This window comes from Rhea pennata, chromosome 1 (genome assembly GCF_028389875.1).
Source record: "Rhea pennata isolate bPtePen1 chromosome 1, bPtePen1.pri, whole genome shotgun sequence".
Classification (NCBI taxonomy): domain Eukaryota; kingdom Metazoa; phylum Chordata; class Aves; order Rheiformes; family Rheidae; genus Rhea; species Rhea pennata.
In genome coordinates, this window is record NC_084663.1 from 127,487,292 (window position 1) to 127,506,887 (window position 19,596).

Below are 19,596 nucleotides of genomic sequence, written 5' to 3' on the forward strand. Positions count from 1 at the left end.
ATAGTGACAGGTCAATGAAAATTTAAATATATGAATTGTGCTTTCTGCTTGATATATTTTGTGGACCATGTTTTGAAAAAGAAGAAAATGCTCAAAAAATAAGCAATAATGTGTACCCTTTTGGTCAATGCAGTCCTTTTTTTGATGTACTGAATGTATTAATCTTTTTATTTTGAACTTTTCTACTATTGAATTATGTAATGTATATATAAAAATAATAATTGGGATAGCTTTGCAGTTAATGGAAGCAATCAGAGAAACAGTAACTTTGGTTTGTATGTTATTAAATCCTGTTCCATATGATTACTCTTTTCAGATTACTATGGTTTGTATTAAACTTGATGGATGTAATCCATTGCAAATCATTTATATTGGCAAGGAGCTAGAGAAGGCTTAACTTTGTCTTGTATATGAGTCTTTTTTGTTATTAATATATTTGTTCCTTTGATAAGTAAGAAAAAAGAATGAACATGTAATTTATATAAAAATATTCTGCTGTCATTGTGTCCTTTATGTCCCACACCACTTTCCATGACAGAGGACCAGTATACCCGTTATAAAATTTTACTAGCAAATCAATAAAAATACATATTAGTATATTTTGCTTTTAAAATATATAAAAATAAATAAAACAGCACATATACTTTTGAATTCGTCAATGAAATATATATATAGTCATTGACAATTTTTACATATAACCTTTACATGTATTCTTATTGTTAAAATTTGTTTCTATATTTATATTCTTATAATGTTTAGATTTTAAAATCTCCAGTGTGTATGCAGAAGGACTACTTAATATTTATCTGTGGAATGAGGCATTACTCAATTATATTTACCTGTGTACATAATAGTTACAGTATATTTTATGTTAGAGTTCTTATTTCTCACGAACAATATCTTTCTCTGGTGATAATGAGCGTGGTGGCATTCATGTGAAATATGACTGACGTTTTTGAGATGCTGTTGAAAGCAGTGAGAGTCATATTTTCATGGCTTAAATCAGAGCAAGGAGAAGTACAATTGCTTTGTTAGTCCTAGTTCTGGTTTTGCTGAGGTACTGAAACAGAATGAACTTGTCTTGACTCCTTTATTTTATTTTTCTTAGTGCATCATAAATACCTACCTCACAGGGATGTTGTGAGGATTAATTGTTTGTCTAAGATTTAAAAATACAAAAGAAAAATGAAAATTCAGTGCAGTCACTTAAATGCATGCATACACCAGCAACAACAGCTTTCACAGAGTTTTTTCATGTTAACAACCAACTGAATAAAATCATGATGCAATAAAAATTCCCAAAGGAATTTCTTTTTAAAGCAAAGGAATAGGAAATTTCTACATTTTTCAGTTATAATTGATGATTTGTAAAGCAACAGACTTACTTACTCAGCAATTGAAAGTTGTCGTTATAAAGTCCTAAGGATTTGGTTGTAATATATACCTTGCAATTCAATTAGGTTCATTGAATAAATATAGCAAGACGCTGCATTGAAGAAGACCTTTAAATATGTGGCTTGATGGCAGAACTGTATTTGCCACCTTTGCTGGAGCTCCTATAATTCTGATATCGAAGTGTGAAATTAGAATGATCATGCCCCCTAGATTTTACTTTTCCCCAATTTTTCTTAGAAATGCCTGTCAAAATGGTAGCGCAATCATAAAAAATTCAAGAATTTGTTCTAACACAATAGATTTTAATAAAATCAAGATTATTTCTCAGATACACAGCAGTCAATATGCAGCCACTATTTGAAAAAATGTGAGTGTGCATATGTATAAATACACAAAAGGGAATATTCTGTCACCGATTTTGGTAATATGGTATGATGCAGTTGAAAGCATAAACTTAAAAAGATGAAGTGTAACTACTGTTCACTAAACGTAATGAGCTTAAAATATTTCTCATATCACCTCACCCACTGCATGTTCCGCTTAATGCCAGTATGAGACATCATTTTCCAGGAGGAAAGTGTGGCATCCTTAGAGAAAAGGGTGATTTATCAAAATAGCAGACTAAACGATGCAAAACCAAAGAAAGTCGCACAAAGCTGCCTAAACTGACACTGCATGGGGAAAAAAAAACAGCAAAACTGTAACAAGTTTTTGGTGCTCGTGTTGTCTCCTCAGATTCCCCTCCCATGCAGTGTCTTCACATACCTGTGGCAAAATAAACTGTGGGGCAAAGTCAGTGGGGGAAATTTCAGTTTCCTCGGCTCATGCAAGTTCAAGTGTATAGCTAAGGCGATTTAGCTTCTTATTTCTGTGTTAAGAAAAGCTTAGTTTCTGCTTCATCTCTAAGAATTTCAGTTAGGAGCCTGTCATTAGCAACTTCAGTTGTGAAGCGGGTAACTTCGTGAAGAGTTAGAGATTTTACAGCCTCATTTTAATGTTACAATTAACCACCAAATTCCGCTGCTCTCTCTGGGAGCCGAAGAGACCAAAAATCAAGCCCTTAATGTTTTATCCTAGGGACTGTGTGTAAACTTCGCATATTAAAATAAATTGCATTTGTTTTTCAATAAAGTTTGTTTCACTTAAATGATAGCAGTAGGGAGGTCTGGGGCCGTGTGTTTCTGGAGTACTTCTGCAGAACCCCAAATCATTAAGCCTTGGCGGCTGCACAGTATTTTTAGAAAAAAACCCTAAAGCTTCCGGTTACCATTTTTCTACAGCAGCTTGTACAAGACTTCCAGGCTGATAAAAGGATTATCCTATGCAGAGAAAAAAACTTGATTCACATTGTTTAGTTCAAATCAGGATCAAAATGATTTATTGATATGATAGTTAGCCTTAATGAATTAAATTAGCCCTTAGTGAATACTTATTTTATAGATTTTTTTTTCTGGGCTTCCATTTCAGTAGTATTTGAGCATGCTTATGCCATGGATCAGTTTAGATTTTATTGGGATGACTGAAATTATTCTGCACGTAGAGGGTACTGAAGGCCTTTAGCAGGCAAAAGCATTCTCTGTGACGAAAACAGGTGCAGAGCCTACACTATTTAAATTCTTATTTTATATGTTCTATTACCATATTTTTTCAAGCTAACTAATGCTCTTTCAGCTATCCTTTTTTTTTTTTTTTCCTGTCTCTGATGGACTATGTACGCTGTTAACAATAAGCCAGTGTCTTTTTAGGGCCACAGCAATATTTTTCTTGCAACCTAGTAACAGCTGTCAAAATTATGTACATGTCATTTATACACAAGCAAAAGAAATAGGCTTACCTAAGTCATTTCAGTAATTTCATTAGTGACACACACAAAAATTCTACTGAGAATTAACTGGGCCTAAACTTTACCCATACTGGGAAAAATAATAACATTGATCATATGATAAACAGCAAAAGAGAGTCTCTTTTTATATCAATAAGACTATGTGGTGAACAAGAGAAAATAAGGAAAATAACTATACAAAACATTTATTTATTTCCATAAGGTAAGTGATTTAGGGTGAGCTCTTCGAAACAGTTATTTGTGACACAGACAAAATGCCAATACTCTTAGTGCTTAGTATGAATACATACAGTAAGCTTTATTTTTCCAAATAGGAGAGATTATTCTGTTGCAGATTCTATAAAGCATTCAGAAATTCAGAATGTCTGTTTCCTAGCTGAAAGATCATTTCAGATGAGAGAGCAAGTTTCTGGAATGAGATTAGTAGCTTATCAAGTTTACACCTGAATTTCAAGTGGTTGTATAAATTCAGGTTTTTAAGGGCATCTTTCAGTCAGTATTTCCTTGTGGAGTTCTATTTCTTTTATTTAATAAAATCTAAGTTTTCTTTTTTTTACTGTTAGGTCACCTATAAAAATACTTCCTAAAATCTAATCAAAAGTCAGTTGAAAAATGTCTCTTCCATCATAGCTAGCTAAACGGGAGATTACTGTCCTAATTCTCTCAGAAGATAAGTAATAAGAGCATTTTTAAACTGTACTGTCGTTCCTTTAGAAACTTGTTTTTCCACAGTTTTCGCAACCAGCAGCATTTGAATTAAGTAGTCTTCTTCTCTTAACGTGGCTTAAATATTTCTTTGGGAATATAAATTTGCAGTGGTTGCCAAAAAGGAAAGATTAACTAATTCTTCTTTATTGCTACAAGGAGTGATGGGGAGGAGGCATAAAAAATGAGAAAGGCCATTAGAAAAGCAAAATAGGAAAATATCTACTGGCCCAAAGATAAAAATCAAATAGTGGCAGGTTAAAATACAGTATCCGTTTCCCCTGTGCTCTCCCAGGTCTCTCAAGGACAGGGGCAGAGGTGATGCTGTGACACCATTTCACTTCCCCCACTTTTGCAGTGGCAGCTCTTCAAACAAGTAACTTTTCCCCCGTACCGCTAAGCGTCAGGCTTTCTTTGACTGTGGTCGGAGAAAGGGGTGATGATGAACGAGCATCTTTGGAAAGAGAATCGCAGCTGAATGTTAACACCAATTTTCTAGCATCCATCAACCTGGAAATTGTCAGAGAAGCAGTCATTTTGTAAATATAACTGTTAGAAAATTTATTCCAGATACTTTAATTGTATTTCAAATATTTAGTTTCATGTCTAATTTAGGATTCTGATAAGAAATCTGTGAGAAGTACACTGAATATGAGTATTATTTTGAGATATTTGAAGAGGAGCTTGTTTTAAAGATGCATTTTTAAAATGCACTTCAACTTTGCTGTGTCAAAAATGAATGCACAGAGCATCATGGTGATACAAATCAACAGGCTCTGTAGCCTTCTGTTGTTACAAGGGGAACTGACTGAGTTCTTTCTTGCAAAGCACATTTGTCTTCTCTCATATTCGCTTATTAATTCTGTGCAGTATTCACAATCATCATTACAAATCAAGAATCTTTTAATAGAACGAATTTTAAAAAAATCCTTATCCTGTCTGGTAGAGGACAGAACTTTATGGGAAAGATTTTTCTCTACCACTTTTCATTGCCTATCACAATCTTTAATGAAGTGATCTGAATCGTATTCGGTAGTTTAAAAGTGCAACTCGACATCTGTAACTCTTCATAGTGGAATGAGAAGGCTTACTGCAGCTTAGACTAAATGCCAACTTAGGACAGTGCCTTTAAATTGTATGTTGTGGTTGTAAAAATGTCTTCTCAGGGAGGCTGAGAATTATCCCACAACTGTTTTGTATTGTTCCTTGTATGGGAGAGAGTCAAACAAAAGCAGCCGCCTCTAGTTGAAGAACCAAGTGAGAGAGGGGATCCAGTTGTCTCTCATTTCAGTTTTCAGCAGCAAAGCTGAGCATTACACTAATATATTTTCTCCCTCATAATTACCTAGCTTTGCGTGATACAAGGCAGCTATTTACTGCCTTGTATCTTCTTTTCTCTAATGCAGCATATCATAATTTGCTATCATAATAAATTATATGGTGAGGAATTTGGTGTCAAAATTTCTTGGTTATAATATTGAATTAAATAATAAGAGGAAGGGCCTACTGCAGAGTGATATGGCCCTAAGTGATAGTATCTTTTTAAGAGATGATTTTCAACTTCTTCTTTGCAATTAAGGATGTCAGTGCCATTTACTCAGTCTTTGCATGGATGCATCTGAGTGTGTGCATAAAGGTGCAGATAGAAGTGAATTTGTACATGTACAATGTGACTGCTGAATATCTGTGTATGTATATTTAATTTAGTTTTCAAAACTGATGGATTGACAGCAATTTCATTCACATTATTTAGAAAAGTCTACGGCTTGGAGTAACAAAATCAGCCTAAGTGGCAAACTCTATTATTATTCTGTTTGCTTGCATCTCTATAAATGTAGATTAACATTTTTTAAGAACCAAAGAGGGAACTTGCAATTAGGGAATGCCTGTTAACGTTTCTGGAAAGTGGCAATGTTTAAGGTTTAGGACATTGCTCTCTGAAGCTGTTAGCATTCAACACTAATGTGGTACTTTACTGATATTTTTACAGTATTTTCTAAATTATCTCACTGAATAACAGATGCAGATGGCATAAATATCCACAAAGTTAGTATCACAAAGCAAAACTAGGAATGGATCAGTCAATGTAGACATCAAATGAACTCAGTCAGCAGCGCTTCTGAACATTAAATGGCTCCTTAGTGGTGAGGCAGTAAAGTTACACATGTTAAATACACATATTCTTATTCAGCCCTAAAGCTTCATGGACAAGCACTGTCTAGGATTAGGGCACTTCTGGAAACCATGTCCTGTTTGCAGTCTCAGTCAATCAGCCACTAAATAAATTGGCATTGACCAAAGCCTGATCCTAGGACTGCTGTCATCCAGCATAACATGTAGAAGCTTGCTTTGTCACTGAATACACAATTTCTTCTCTGTAGCTAGCCATTGTCCTAGAAACATAATGTTTAAATTGTAATTTGAGTTTAACAAATTTTGAAATCGCTTCCCTCCTTTAGGGAGATACCTGCTGTGCAGAGGATTTTGACTGTGCAGTACAGATTTGATGGAATCCAGACCCTCTATCACAGTCAGACATCATGGCCTACAAAGATACAGGACTGTGCAGAAGAATTTAATCCTTTAATTTTTTGACCAAATGTTTACTTAAATATGGCACTTGCTTTAGAATGCAGCAGCAAAAAATAATATGAGATCAATACAAGAAATGATTAACAAATCTGTGGGTTTATTTATTCTGTAGTTGACATGTAAATACTTTCAAATACATATTGCCTGCTGGAGAGTAACACATGAATCAATTCTGCAGTAAGTGTTTTCCAGGTACACCCATTAAAAAATTGAAATATTTCTTAAAATATTTGTTTAAGTCCACTTTAGCACATAGATTTCTCAATGTCTTCCTTTTTTTTTTCTCAGTCCGAAATGTAGCATGAGTACTTACCCATTTATATACTGATTTGTAATTCTCCAGTGGACAGAGCCATACATGAAAAGGGGTAAGGTTTATAAAATGTGTGCAACCAGTTATTTTCATCGTGTAGCTTAATTAAGTCATCTTCATTTTAGTGCATCATTAAGCAAGAGAATGATTAGACTAAATATTTCCAATCTGATAAACATATATCCATTCAGACAAAGATATCTTTAATTTGAGTACAAAATTAATCAACTGGGTTGTATCTGAAATGGGTTTAATATTACTCTTTTACATATTCCTGTATTCAATTGTAATATAATTGTAATAGATTTGATATTAAATTGTGAGTGAGGTTCAGGGAGCTGCTGATTTGTCAAGTATTGTATTGACAGGGATAATCTTTTCCGACTCATTGGTAGTTAAAAGCTTTATTTCCTCCCAGAATGCTAGAGACTCTACATTGCCTGGCCAGTGGTTGCTGAGTTATGAGATGAACTCTTTATTTTTTAAAATAATTCCTTTATGAATGTTGTGAATATTTATTTAAAGTCACATGACTTTAAAGTGACTTCTTACTCGTTTTAAATTATTACAGTTACAGACCAGATCTGAAGGCAAAAATCTAAGCTGAAATTAAACAAAAGCACTGTTACGCAAGTGGTAAAGGAAAAGGGATTGGCAAAACTGTTCATATTATCTCTTCTTCCAGGGTATATGACATCTTTGGGGGTTATAAAAGCATGAGGGTATGATGAATGCAGGAGATTGCCCACAGCACCAAAATGCCTTTTCATAGTTTTTAGCTTGTACATTTATCTGCTGAAAATACAAAAAAGAAATCATAAACCTTACAACTATGAAAACCACCCAGTATAATACCAATTACTCAGAATTGAATGTTTAAAATGAACTGTACAGCTTTTGAATATATCTTTGGGGTTTTTTTTCATCTCAATACAAGAATGATATATTCCAAGGAAAAAAATACATTTCTTGAGTGGAATAAATATTCACCCAAGTGTTTGAGTTAAGCATGCACAGGTATCTATCAAAACCACCTTATAGTGCTTTTCAGAATATAGCATGACTATCAGAGTTTTTTGAAAGACATCCCAAAACTTGAGCCTGAAAGCATAGGGAATAAACCTTTTCCTGTGGAGAAAACCTTTGCATTTCAATCAAGTTATGAAGGTCAGAAATAAGGCAGTAGAAGGAAGTTCGCACTGGCCTATGCCTGTTGACTGATGGTCTTCAAAATCAAATCATGTAATTTTCTATTACTTACTATTCATTGCATGTAGAATTTACTGAAATGTTTTCAAAAGGGTGGTATTATAAATGGTAGTTTCATTTTAACTACCCTTATTTCATTTCTATAGATCATAGTATAGAAATGACTGTTAAGGCAATATTTCTCAGACAGGAAGGTATGCCTTAGCTGTGAAGTATAGTGAGACATAAAGCACTCTTGGTCCATGAATGACTTTTCTAACATGATACAGACTTCTCAGTCTCATCAAGTGAGATTTGGGCAAAATGACTCCTGATTATTGCATCAGTATATTTGTGATATCAATTCAAAGGTTTGGGTTTGGGGTATTTGGCTTTGTTTTGCTATCTACAATATAAATATCATGTGCTATATGGAAAGAAAATTCCAAGGGAGAATTTCTGTAGTCTAATCATGGTGACTTTTATTTTTCCAGGGTTAAATTCTTTAACGTGTTTCAAAGTTGAGGTGGCAATAGAGAGTTGATTTGCCCTTATGCTGGAATCTTAGATCACTAAGGAATGTCATTCTAAAGTCATGGAAAAAATATCTTTCATAAGCATACATTTTTAGTTTTGCAAATCTAGACTAGTGAATATAATCTAAATGAAAATAATTATGCTGTGATCTTCAATCTTGCGAAGACTTGCACTTAATTTACCTACTTAACTTCCAGTGCATGTATATTAGCATAAATTTTGCTCTTGGATTAGGGCTACAGTTTTGTTTTTGTTTCGCTTTCTATATAAGTCACTGAAGTTGGATACAATTATTAAAATACATATTTTCAGTATTGCAACACACAAGGTTTTGTACACTACAATCATGCCTGAGTAGAAAAAACATAAATAAAATAATATGTACATTCATTGAAAATGTGATTTTTTTATTATTATTTTATAGATATTTTAATGTTATCAAGTCCTTGCCTCTATGGCATCATGTAAACATTTTCTAAAATTTTAATCCTGTAGTGAGGATTTAAAGTCTCTCTGTACTTGAAAGAAATGCTTATTTCTGTAGTGATACATCACTTACTCGTGATCAACTAAGGCCATCCAATCTCATAATGAAAAATTCTATATTCTCTGGATCAGTGGTGATGTACCTTTTAAATATGTACATACTTAAGGGCAAGATGTCCCAGCAAAGAGAAAAGGTACAGGATTTGTCTTTTGGAAGGTGAGCTGACACCGTCACTGACAACTGGCGTAGGAATGAATGTATGATAAGAAAATTTCTTTAAACACACATATATATATACACATTTGAAAATGATTTTATTCATCTCTCACAGCATTTCATCATGCTTTTACATTTTACTTTTTTTTTTTTTTATCTGATACATTACTGCCAACGACTGGTTAGGAAGTCTTACGCAGTTTAGAGTTTATTCTAAGAAGCAATAAACAGTACAGAAATTTATTGGAATTTTTGAGGCATGCCTGCCTTTATCCAGAAAGTGGCTGTTATCTAGTTCATCTTTTTTTTATAAGTATACCTTCATTTATTCCTCAAAGAAGACTGAATTTTTATATTCTCATACATCTTACGGTTGTTTGGAAAGAATACTTTCTCAAGCATTAGTTCACTTCAGGAGGAAGCACGTATTTTTTTTCCTGAATTGCTCATCAGGATGCTGCTAGGAGCAGTGTCATCATCTAGGAGTGCTGATGGGTGATGTACTTTTCCACTTCACTCCTCCTGTGTATTCTGGTTTGGTGAAGTATTAATTTAAAAGCACAGTGCACTAAAGCACTGTGATGTACTTTTCCGCTTCACTCCTCCTGTGTATTCTGGTTTGGTGAAGTATTAATTTAAAAGCACAGTGCACTAAAGCTGCTACTAGCATACTACTAGTCTCATCTTACAGTGAGAAAAAAATTAGAGCTTTTTTTTTGGATGCAAGCTGTTGCTCACCAAAAGGGATGTTGGGATTGTTCCCTTTGCAGAAAGAGGAAAAGAAATGGATATACTAAGTTGGATAGGATGGGTATATTGGGGTAAATGGTGGTTGAAACTAAATACTTTTTAAAAAGTCCATATGTTTAATAACAAAGTTAGTTTATCTATCAGTTGCATAAGTATCTTTGATTCCATTTTGACTTTCCAGTGTTAAAAGGAAAATTAAAAGGATTCTGCAAGTAACGCTACCATGTAATACTGTTCTAGATGTACGAATAATAATCACAGCATAATGTATTATTCCTATAGTTTTTATTTCTTTCCTTCTATCTGTTTGTTATTGATCTGGTCAGCTAAGGGACTGTTTGTGGAGGTTTCTCATGTCTTTGTGTTGCACCTGATAGAACTTAGTTGTCAATAAAATCAGCTTATTTATCACATACAGGTAATATCACATTTACAGAAAGATTCTTCCCTTTAATTAAAACTGCTTAGTTATGGGGAAGAAAATTCAATTTATTATTCTAGTGATAAAGACACCTGGTGAAAAGCAATGCATGAAATGATAAACCTTATCCCAAGGATATTGATTTTTCAGAGACTAGAAATGATTTGTGCATCAGTATAATACTGGCATTGGAATAAAACTACCAAAATGAATTAATATCAATTAAAAATAATTTGCAGAAATGAGGATAATGAAAGTGGCCACCTACACTGCCATTTCCTCATCATTCTGAATAGTTTAATTGTATTATGTATTTTTAAAAATATTAGGTATTTTTGAGCTAGAGGACTTTCAAGTAATTATCTAATGTATTTTGCTACTTTTTGTCAGATTCATATTATTCAAAATCACTTTTAAAAGATTAACTAAAGCTTTCACTTCCACTTATTTATTTTAAACTCCTGGGGAATGTTAAGTCACCTTACTTCTGATGAACCATTTTGGCATTAGCCAATGACATATATCTTTACTGAATTAATACGATTTTTAGGACTGTGGTTCCTAACTGCCACTGCCTGCTGGTAACCCTACACTGCAGTAGCCCTCAGATGCTTTGTTTTTGGTTTCGCTCATTAGAATGTTAGTAAATGGTTCGGTTTCAATTAGGCATTTCTTTGCCACTCTTGTATCTTCTCCTGCACGGTAATTCTAGCCAACAAAGAGAAAGGCCAAAAACATTTTCCTCTCTTTTCGGATTGGAGTCGTCCGCTGAGACTGTGCTTGGCCTGCATGCTTAGGGCAAGGTGCCAGCCTCTGCCTTGCACTTTCTTGTGGTACTTGCAAAGAAAGGAGGAAACAAGTAAAGATACCCTTGGCCTCTTGCAAGGCCACAGAAAGCAAAGAAATTTCATCCTCAGTTCCTTCAGTTTCATCAAAATTTCCAAGCCTGTTCTTTAAATAGTATTTAGAAGCTAATTAATTTGGATCGTTACTCTTCTTTAGAATAAAGTATGAAATTAAGTTGCCAGATACGTCTGTCAGACGTATGCTTTCAAATATCTATCCACCTACTTGTTTATCCAGCTTTAGCACTTGACGACTGAACAGCGATATAAACATCAATGCTTTGTTTGCACTAGAATCTTGTTGCCTGTAGAACTATACCAGTAGTTGACCAACTGTGAGAAATACTAATATAAAAAGTTTTCTGTAAAGATAAGTGTGAATGCATGACTGTGTACATCTCACTAAGATTGATAGGACTTAAATATTACATGTGCTTTAAGAGATGTGTAAGCCACATAGGTCATGCAAGGTTCAGTCTTGGCTCCAGGCTTTAATTAATTTTGCCTCGGAGAGTGCTTTTGCATGACTTTTTTTGTAGCAGTGATTGAAAGAAACTCAATTTTGGTACTTCTCTAAGTATGCATGATATCCCTGAAGTGCTCACACATCAGATTTCTGCTTGACTGTGACTGTTTTCAGAAATCGTTTAAGGCACTAAGGCATAGATTTCATTTCATATATACATGTATATACCTGTGTACATAATTATAAGCCCAAACTTGGGCTAAAAAAATAGTTTAAAACAATAAAACTGTAAAATATAATTATATTTTATATCTCTCTTTATAAATTCGTGTGACTTCATTTTGGGTGAAAAAACTTTCCCACCTAGCGTTTTAATTACTTTGAATATTCTGTCTTCTCAGTCAAAAAAGAAAAATACAATTAGAGTTAAAATATTCTTCACGTGGAGCTACATGTAGAAGTGTCACAGTATAAAGTCTTGAGGAATGAAAATGTATTGCTGCATCCCTCAGCGGTTCTCTTGGGAATCCTAATCAACTAGGAAAGCTTTCTCTTTGGACAAGGTCAAGTGTTATTTTTGCAGAGAGTGCTATTCATGGAACATGAGAGAGGTCAAACAAAAATTTGGTTAGCAATTTATTTTAAATAAAAATGTTAGAGGTGACCTCATTGTAATTAGAGAGCTTTCAGTGTCCTGAAAAGGTCTTTTAGTAAGAAGACTTAAGTAGAGCTATTAAATTTGCATAAGAAATGCAGCAGGATAAAAGAAGTCTACAGATAACTTTGTGGACTTTATACATGAAGTGTAGATATCTTCATGAGTGTGTGTATGCATATGTTAAGACTCTAAGAAGAAAACTGGATAACCAGGTGACTCAGATTGCTAAGTGAGGGGAAAGGCATACAATGAAAGGATGGACAGGGCAAAAGGATAAATTAAAATGCGACACCTTGCTGAGGTACTGTGTGCAAAACAGAGTTTATATTTCTTTTCCTTTGCATACCCTGTGGCTAACTAATGATACTGTTTTCTCCAGGACTGTTGATCCTATATCTTTCGCATTCAGAGCTTCAAAATCCATGATTATCTGTATTAAAACTAGAGCATCTAAATGGCGTGATTTTTGAAAGAATGTTTTCCAGGAATTACTTGTAAAATTTCCTTGAGGTCCTCAGGAAGTAAAATTTATATTTTTGAAAAGATAGGGATGAAGCACAGTAGAATCTTGGTCCCACAGTAGGACTCCTAGGTGCTATGGTGAAAAAAAAGTAGCAACCTATGATTATCAAATTGCAAAGATTTCATATCTTCAATTTTGATCTTTTCTAAAGGAGTTGCAGGTGATCATGTAATTGGAGTTTAATTAAATTAAGTAGACACAGTTCCCTTGCTCCAAGGCACACTTTTTTGGTGTTACTTTTCCTCTGTGATCAACAAACACACATCTAATCAGAAATGCAGAGAATCTATGAAACTGTTACTGTTTTTTTGCCTCATATATCGGTATCTTTTGGGACTCTGTAGACCAACTATCTATTTTCTTTACACTCAGTGTACACATGGTGCTGTCAGAATAGGTGTCTAGATCATACTTGTCTGGATTAAAATGCTTTGTTTCCTGAAGAGTTGTTGCTAGGATTTCTCTCAGGAATATGAATACATTAAAGAACTTTCCAGTCAAGCAATTCCAAATCGTACTTTCTGACTGAGACAGAGAGATGTTAGTACAGTATTTAAAGTGTGGAGGTGATCTAGGTGTTTTTTGTCATATGTTATTTAAGAAATTGTGCCTATTACACTATCATTGTTTTATCGGAAATTGAAATTATTTAGTATTTTAAGCTTTGTTTGTGTGGAATTTCATATGCTTAAGTAGTTGTGAGAACTTAAAATGGAAAAGTTAGCAACAAAGTCTCAGTAGTACTGGAAACACAGAGTAGTCTTGCATTTCCTATCTTCATTTCCGAGAAAAGAGAGTAGGAGAAAATACTTTGTACACTTTTCATGGGTCAGTTTTAGTACTTGCCGTTTCAAACAGACTGGTGGAGAGTGCATGGTTAATGTCAGAAACCTCAGATATTTCTGGCTTTTGTCCTTAGAAATTATTTTTAATTGGTTCTAGGTTGTGAACAGGAAATTGCATTAAGTTATAAGTTTGTGTTGCATTGAGAAACTAAAGGAAGCATTCTGTTGTATATCTATACTAGCAAACAGTTCACGAAGATACAACTTTTGTGGTGACTGAAAGTATGACTGTGGAAACCACTTATGTGCCTTCTGCATACCTGGCAGAGGTCCTCCAACTTCTGCAAGCCTTGTCTGAAGTAGAAGAGCGCCTTAATTCTCCTGCTCTTCAGGTTAAGGATTGCGAGGATCTATTCAAGCAAGAAGAGTGTCTCAAGGTAAGGTGGAAATTTTTCCATACTGTGCTGTGTTTCTGTTATTTTGGGGCTACTGTATATTAGCAGCTTGTGCTAACTCTCATACATATCTATCTCAAGAGTGCTTGGCCACTCTCTGTGATGTGTGTAGGTGTGGGTGTTTGTATATGAAAACACATAGGCATGATTTCATCTGGTTTTGGAAGAAAAGAAAGAGCATTAAGATGCCTGCTAAGTACTTCCTTATGTGAGAGAAAAAGGATGGAGAGGGGCATATTTGCTTATTTTTAAATACTTACATATTTAAAATTGTTGGTTTGTGATTAAAGTTTTGTTTGTTTGTAATTTGAAATACTTAGTAAGTGCTTGAACCCTATGCACATGCAATCTTGGGAGCTTTATTTCGATGAGCAATTGATTTCAAAAATAGATTTTATTTTAAAAAGTAAAATTTAGCTCTTTCACTCCATGCCAGACTACAAAAGTTTGCAGTCGGACTGAGAATCTACTCTATGCAATTGTTATAGTTTCATTAATTGGACAGAAAATATTGTCCAGCAGGTAGTGAAATGTAGGCAATGAAAACATAACCCAGTGTTTTTCACAGAACTTTAAGTATAATTGGTGGAATTTTTCCAACATAGAATTGTCATAAGAAGAGAATAAGATTAAAACTGTAACCCTAAGTAGATGAATGGGTTATCAGCTTTTGCAGAACAATGTTTCTGTGAGGAAAGCCTTGTAAAAAAAATCATGCTTAAATGCTGTATATAATTAGAACAATTTCAAATTGTCATCAGCATGAAGATTAAATTTCAAATTTTCTGTCCTCATTTTGGGGAAGGAAAGATTTTAACCGAAGGAACGCTTAGCCTAAGGAGGCCAGAATGTGCCTGGGGTCAGCTATGAGAAAGAAGCGCTGAGGGAGAATCAGAGTAGGAGCTGCAGGTAGGTGCTCTGCATGGCCCTCTGCAGAGCCCATTTATCTCTTTCCTCGGTAGAGGAAATATAAGGAAACCCATACGAACAGGGACCCAAGCTAATGTCAGCTTGTATAAAATCAAATCATTTTTAGTTCGTTAATTGTGTGAATTTTAGGCCTGTGTTCCTTCCATCTTGCCAGAAGACAGCTATAGATATATAATACCATAAATACGTTATTAGCTCTAGCAAATAAGGGTATTTTCAGTTTCCTAGCAAGGCAGTGTGATGTGTCCCATGAAGCATGATAGTGAAGTATTTGAGCAAGGGAAGCATACGAACTGATTACGAGGACCTTTCACCGCTTGTGGCTTATTTCCAATTGATTCAAATGCTTCTGAATACTGAATGTCCCAAATCAATTTCTAGAGCACACAACATGCCAATGTTATTGCCATTCTTCATTTTAAATAATCACTCTTGAAAGAGTGACTCTTAAGCACAAAAATGATAAAACATGGAAATCATAGCTAATGAGCCACCACGTGGCCCTTGTCTATAAACTTCATGTGTTCAAGCCTAGATTGCTCGGAAGAACAGTGACCTACATCAAGCAATTTATTGGCGGTTGACTTCAAATAAGTGCTTCCTATAAGTGCTTCCTAGTGCTTGAGAATTGTGCTATCTTTATCTGATCTACATCTGTAACTAATCAGTGGTTCACCCATGTATATTTGGTATTATTAGAGTTGACACCATCTTTAATAATATCGATTACTGAGGTTACAAGTAAGTATTGCCATAGGTTTAATTTAACTGAACTATTAAATTGCTGTGAATGAGATGCATTTGTGGGCACGGTTCCATGTTCCTCCCAAATAAATCTCTTACACGAGGCAAATGGATCTTGCACATTCATGGGCTTTGGGAAAGGTATAGTTTCGATCTGAGCCTGCTTAATGAATATTTATTTTCTAGTAAAAGCATTCATCATTGTCATTATCCTGCAGTAAAAATAGAAAAATAGTGCATAAATTGTTCAGCAGCTGGTTGGGAAAGGTTTGGAATTAAATTGTGGTTGATTTTTATCCCTGACAGATTTGCATGAATCAAATTACAGAACTGTCATGAGTAGCTCTGTGTTTCAGTATTGAGTTTGTGATTTTTTCTCACTCTCATTCAAAAAGAAGCCATTCTAATTAAACCTTAAAAGGAAAAAGAAATTATTTACAAGAATCTTTCAGAGGTAGCTCCTTTGAGCATTTTTGCCAAAATTAAATATGCATAGTAAGGCTTAAACCTGATTGCTCATTATCGAATAGGATAAATATTGAATACAAAATAAAAATTGCTTTTAATAATTGTCAAAGATGATAATTCTAACACTGGCTTTTTATCAAAGGGATATAAAATAGCAAAATATGGATCTTTGCATCACTAATATGATAAAATGTAACATTTATTAAATTACAATAGTTTTATGGGCATATTTGGTAAATCTGCTAAAAGCAACTTAAAGGAAAGTTGTTCTTCTTTTCCTTTCAAGTTTTAATGAGTGGAATAATTTGAAGGAGAAAGAAGGTTGTGTCTTTAAATCTTTGCTTCATGAAGTCAGCAATTACAATGTTTACATTATCCAATCAGTATTACCAGCTCTTTCAAATGTTAGGCCATATACTATTGCTATTTCATTCTTCACCGTTCCTAATCACATTATTTAACAAGCAATTTAAATATTACAGTTCTCTCAAAGATGAAACTTGATTGAACTTGATTGTATTGGAAATTACTATTCATATATGGAAGGATTAGCAAATAAGGTTTAGTGAGATACTGTCATAATAGGGCAAATTTTGTTAAAAGCACAAGCAGTATTGCCCTTCAGTCTGCTGTTGATGATGATTTGCTTCATTTTGATTTGCATGCAAGATTTTTCTTTCACAATACACCTTTCTGCAATTTCATCCTAATTCTGTGTTCCTAATCTCTGAGTTCCCCATATAGAACTGGTTGTAGTTACAATGGCCTTTCATTATGTAATCGAGTGTAAGGAAGACAGCTCAAAGAATGTAACTAATTATCCTTACTGGCAATAGATTTTCCTAAATGAATGTATGAATTTGCATCTGTTCAACTAAATCTGGCTGAATTTTAGATTTACATTACTCCTTCTATGTTACAATTTTCCTGTGCAGTGCACATTTTATGCAACCTGCTTGTCCTATTCAAGGTCCAGATTATCTAGTGTTACATGGATAAATAAATAGATGAGAATTAAAACTAACATCAGTTCAGTTTGTTAATGCATGAAATGGTCTGGAATGGATCATGAAACGGTCTAGAATTTAGAAAGTCTGCTTTGTATTTATAGCTGTATGGGGAAAGTGTTCAGTAGAATTTCATATTAAGAAAAATTTCTTTCATAGTATGCCTATTCATCACTTGATTATATTAGTTCCAAATTTAAAACTCTTTATTTTCTGAGGCTACTCACCTTATATAAATAATGTTGCAAAACTATAGTAGTGCCCATTCTTTTACCAGGCCTTTCCTTTTTTCCAATCTTCATTTTAGCAGGAACATTATATTCTAGAATATTATTCTACATTTAGCTATAATATTTTTCAAAGATGTAGTATTTTCAATTATATGGAATGCCGTCTGGTTCTTTGAGAAGGGCATTTCTTATGTGTATAGGTTTTTGCATAATCATTCTAATAGTTCCTTTTCTGGTTCAATTTCTTGTGTATATCCAGTGGGGTTTTTATTTAGTTAGTTGAAAACTGAATTGTTTATTGCTGTTGTTTTTTAAATACTGATATTTTCTTGCTCTGTTTTTGTGGGGTCTTTTTCTCTTCTTCTTCCTCTCATGTGTGGTAATTTTTATCCTGCATCTATATAGATATAGTATATAGATATAGATATGCCTCTATCTATATAGCTAGCACACTTTTTTACATGTGTTTCTTCTGTGGCTTATTTCAAGATATGGGGAATTAACTGTAACGTTCAACATCTGTGATTCTAACAGCTAGAATACCTTCATAATCTCCTTTCAGTATGGCTTATTAAAGCAATAATACCCATACCGAATATTATGCCTCATATCTCTGTACAAATTTGTGGATTTTTTGCATCCATTCATGAATAGTAAAATCTGTGCTGTTACCAGTTATCATGTCAGTACAAAAGGCATGAAATATTACAGCAAATCTGCTATTCGTGTAAGGATAAAGCATCATTCTACACATTTGCTTTGCCAAAAGTATATTTTGAATATTATACATTAGAATCCATATCTGGAGTTTATTAAGTGTTTCTTACAAGAAACAACACCTAACATGATATTCAGAGTGCTTTTCTGCTGTAGCTCAGTAAAATCTAATTAACCTTAACTTAGAACTGAGTGTAATTAACGACATTCTCCAACGAGTAATGCAGTGCTTGGTGGCTGCTTGGCACACAAATAGCCATGGAACTGAATTTTTACAGTGTTGTCTTTAGCTGTCAGATAAAGACAAATTTCAGACACTGAAAATGAACTTGCATTTGAGTCTCTACCACCCTGATTTCCCCTTCTCAAGAGCAATGAGATGGATCACTCCCCAAAGGCAGCTGTCGCTTCAGCTGCTAATGGTTTTCTATAATCTTTTTTTTCTTAGAAATGAAAGTTTTGTGCACTTTTGTTAACCAGGTTAGAAAATCTCCCAAGGCATTTTCGACTACTAACTGCTTATAGCTATTCTCTTCAACATGAAAAATGGAAGGTGCATGTGTGCGGCATACGCGGGTTTGTGCATACACATATACATGCTCTCTATTTTTTCCCTCGAGACAGTCTTAAGCCATCCAGTTGTGAATTTCATTTATAGAAGGGCAGCTGTATTATCTTTCTGTGTAGCAGCTGTGTTCTAAACAAAAGCAAAAAACTGATGTTAATATGAGGAATAATATGTCTGTCCATAGGCCACTAATTCCTAACAATTAGAGATATGCACTTATCAGTCCAAAAGAAGACGAATGTATTTAATATATTTTTATTCTTTTTTAAATGATCTGTTTGGTTAGAAAAAGATATCATTTCAGACGTAAGTATTGGCACATATGTTACTTTTCAGTTTTTAAAGAAATTATTTGATTACTTCAAAGATGTCAACTCATTAAGTGAGCCAGTGAGATTAGCTGATATTCAGACCTACTGAAAAAAAGGCTACTTATCTTGGGTGCTAAAGTGTTGGAGCCTGGAAATTTTCAACATTTCAATTACATTTTCCCTTGCCTTTTAGATTCTCAAGATTTTAGTTATAGATCAGCTTTTGTGAGGATGCTACTTCCCTGATATTCAAGGGATATGTATATGTATGAACTTGGCCAGATTTGAAGGTGTTTTATGGAGTTATATCTTCATGATATTTCTGATTTTCAGGCTTAATAGTATTGAATACTCATCTATGGCCTGAGCATATAAACTCAGGATTTAGGCAGGACTCAGTAAGCAACACTGAGCGCAATACAGGTTCTTGTGTTGGGAAAAA

The 19,596-nt window shown here is 34.1% G+C and overlaps 1 protein-coding gene across 10 annotated transcripts in view; it reads left to right on the top strand.

The window, feature by feature from the left end:
- The window catches only part of DMD (dystrophin), a 1,316,389-nt gene that overhangs the window by 621,836 nt on the left and 674,957 nt on the right, over positions 1–19,596 (top strand). For all 10 annotated transcript variants that reach the window (XM_062600033.1, XM_062599961.1, XM_062599984.1 and 7 more), the window contains one exon: positions 13,967–14,161. In XM_062600033.1, the coding sequence (XP_062456017.1) occupies positions 13,967–14,161 (195 nt within the window). The remainder of the gene's footprint in view (positions 1–13,966; positions 14,162–19,596) is intronic.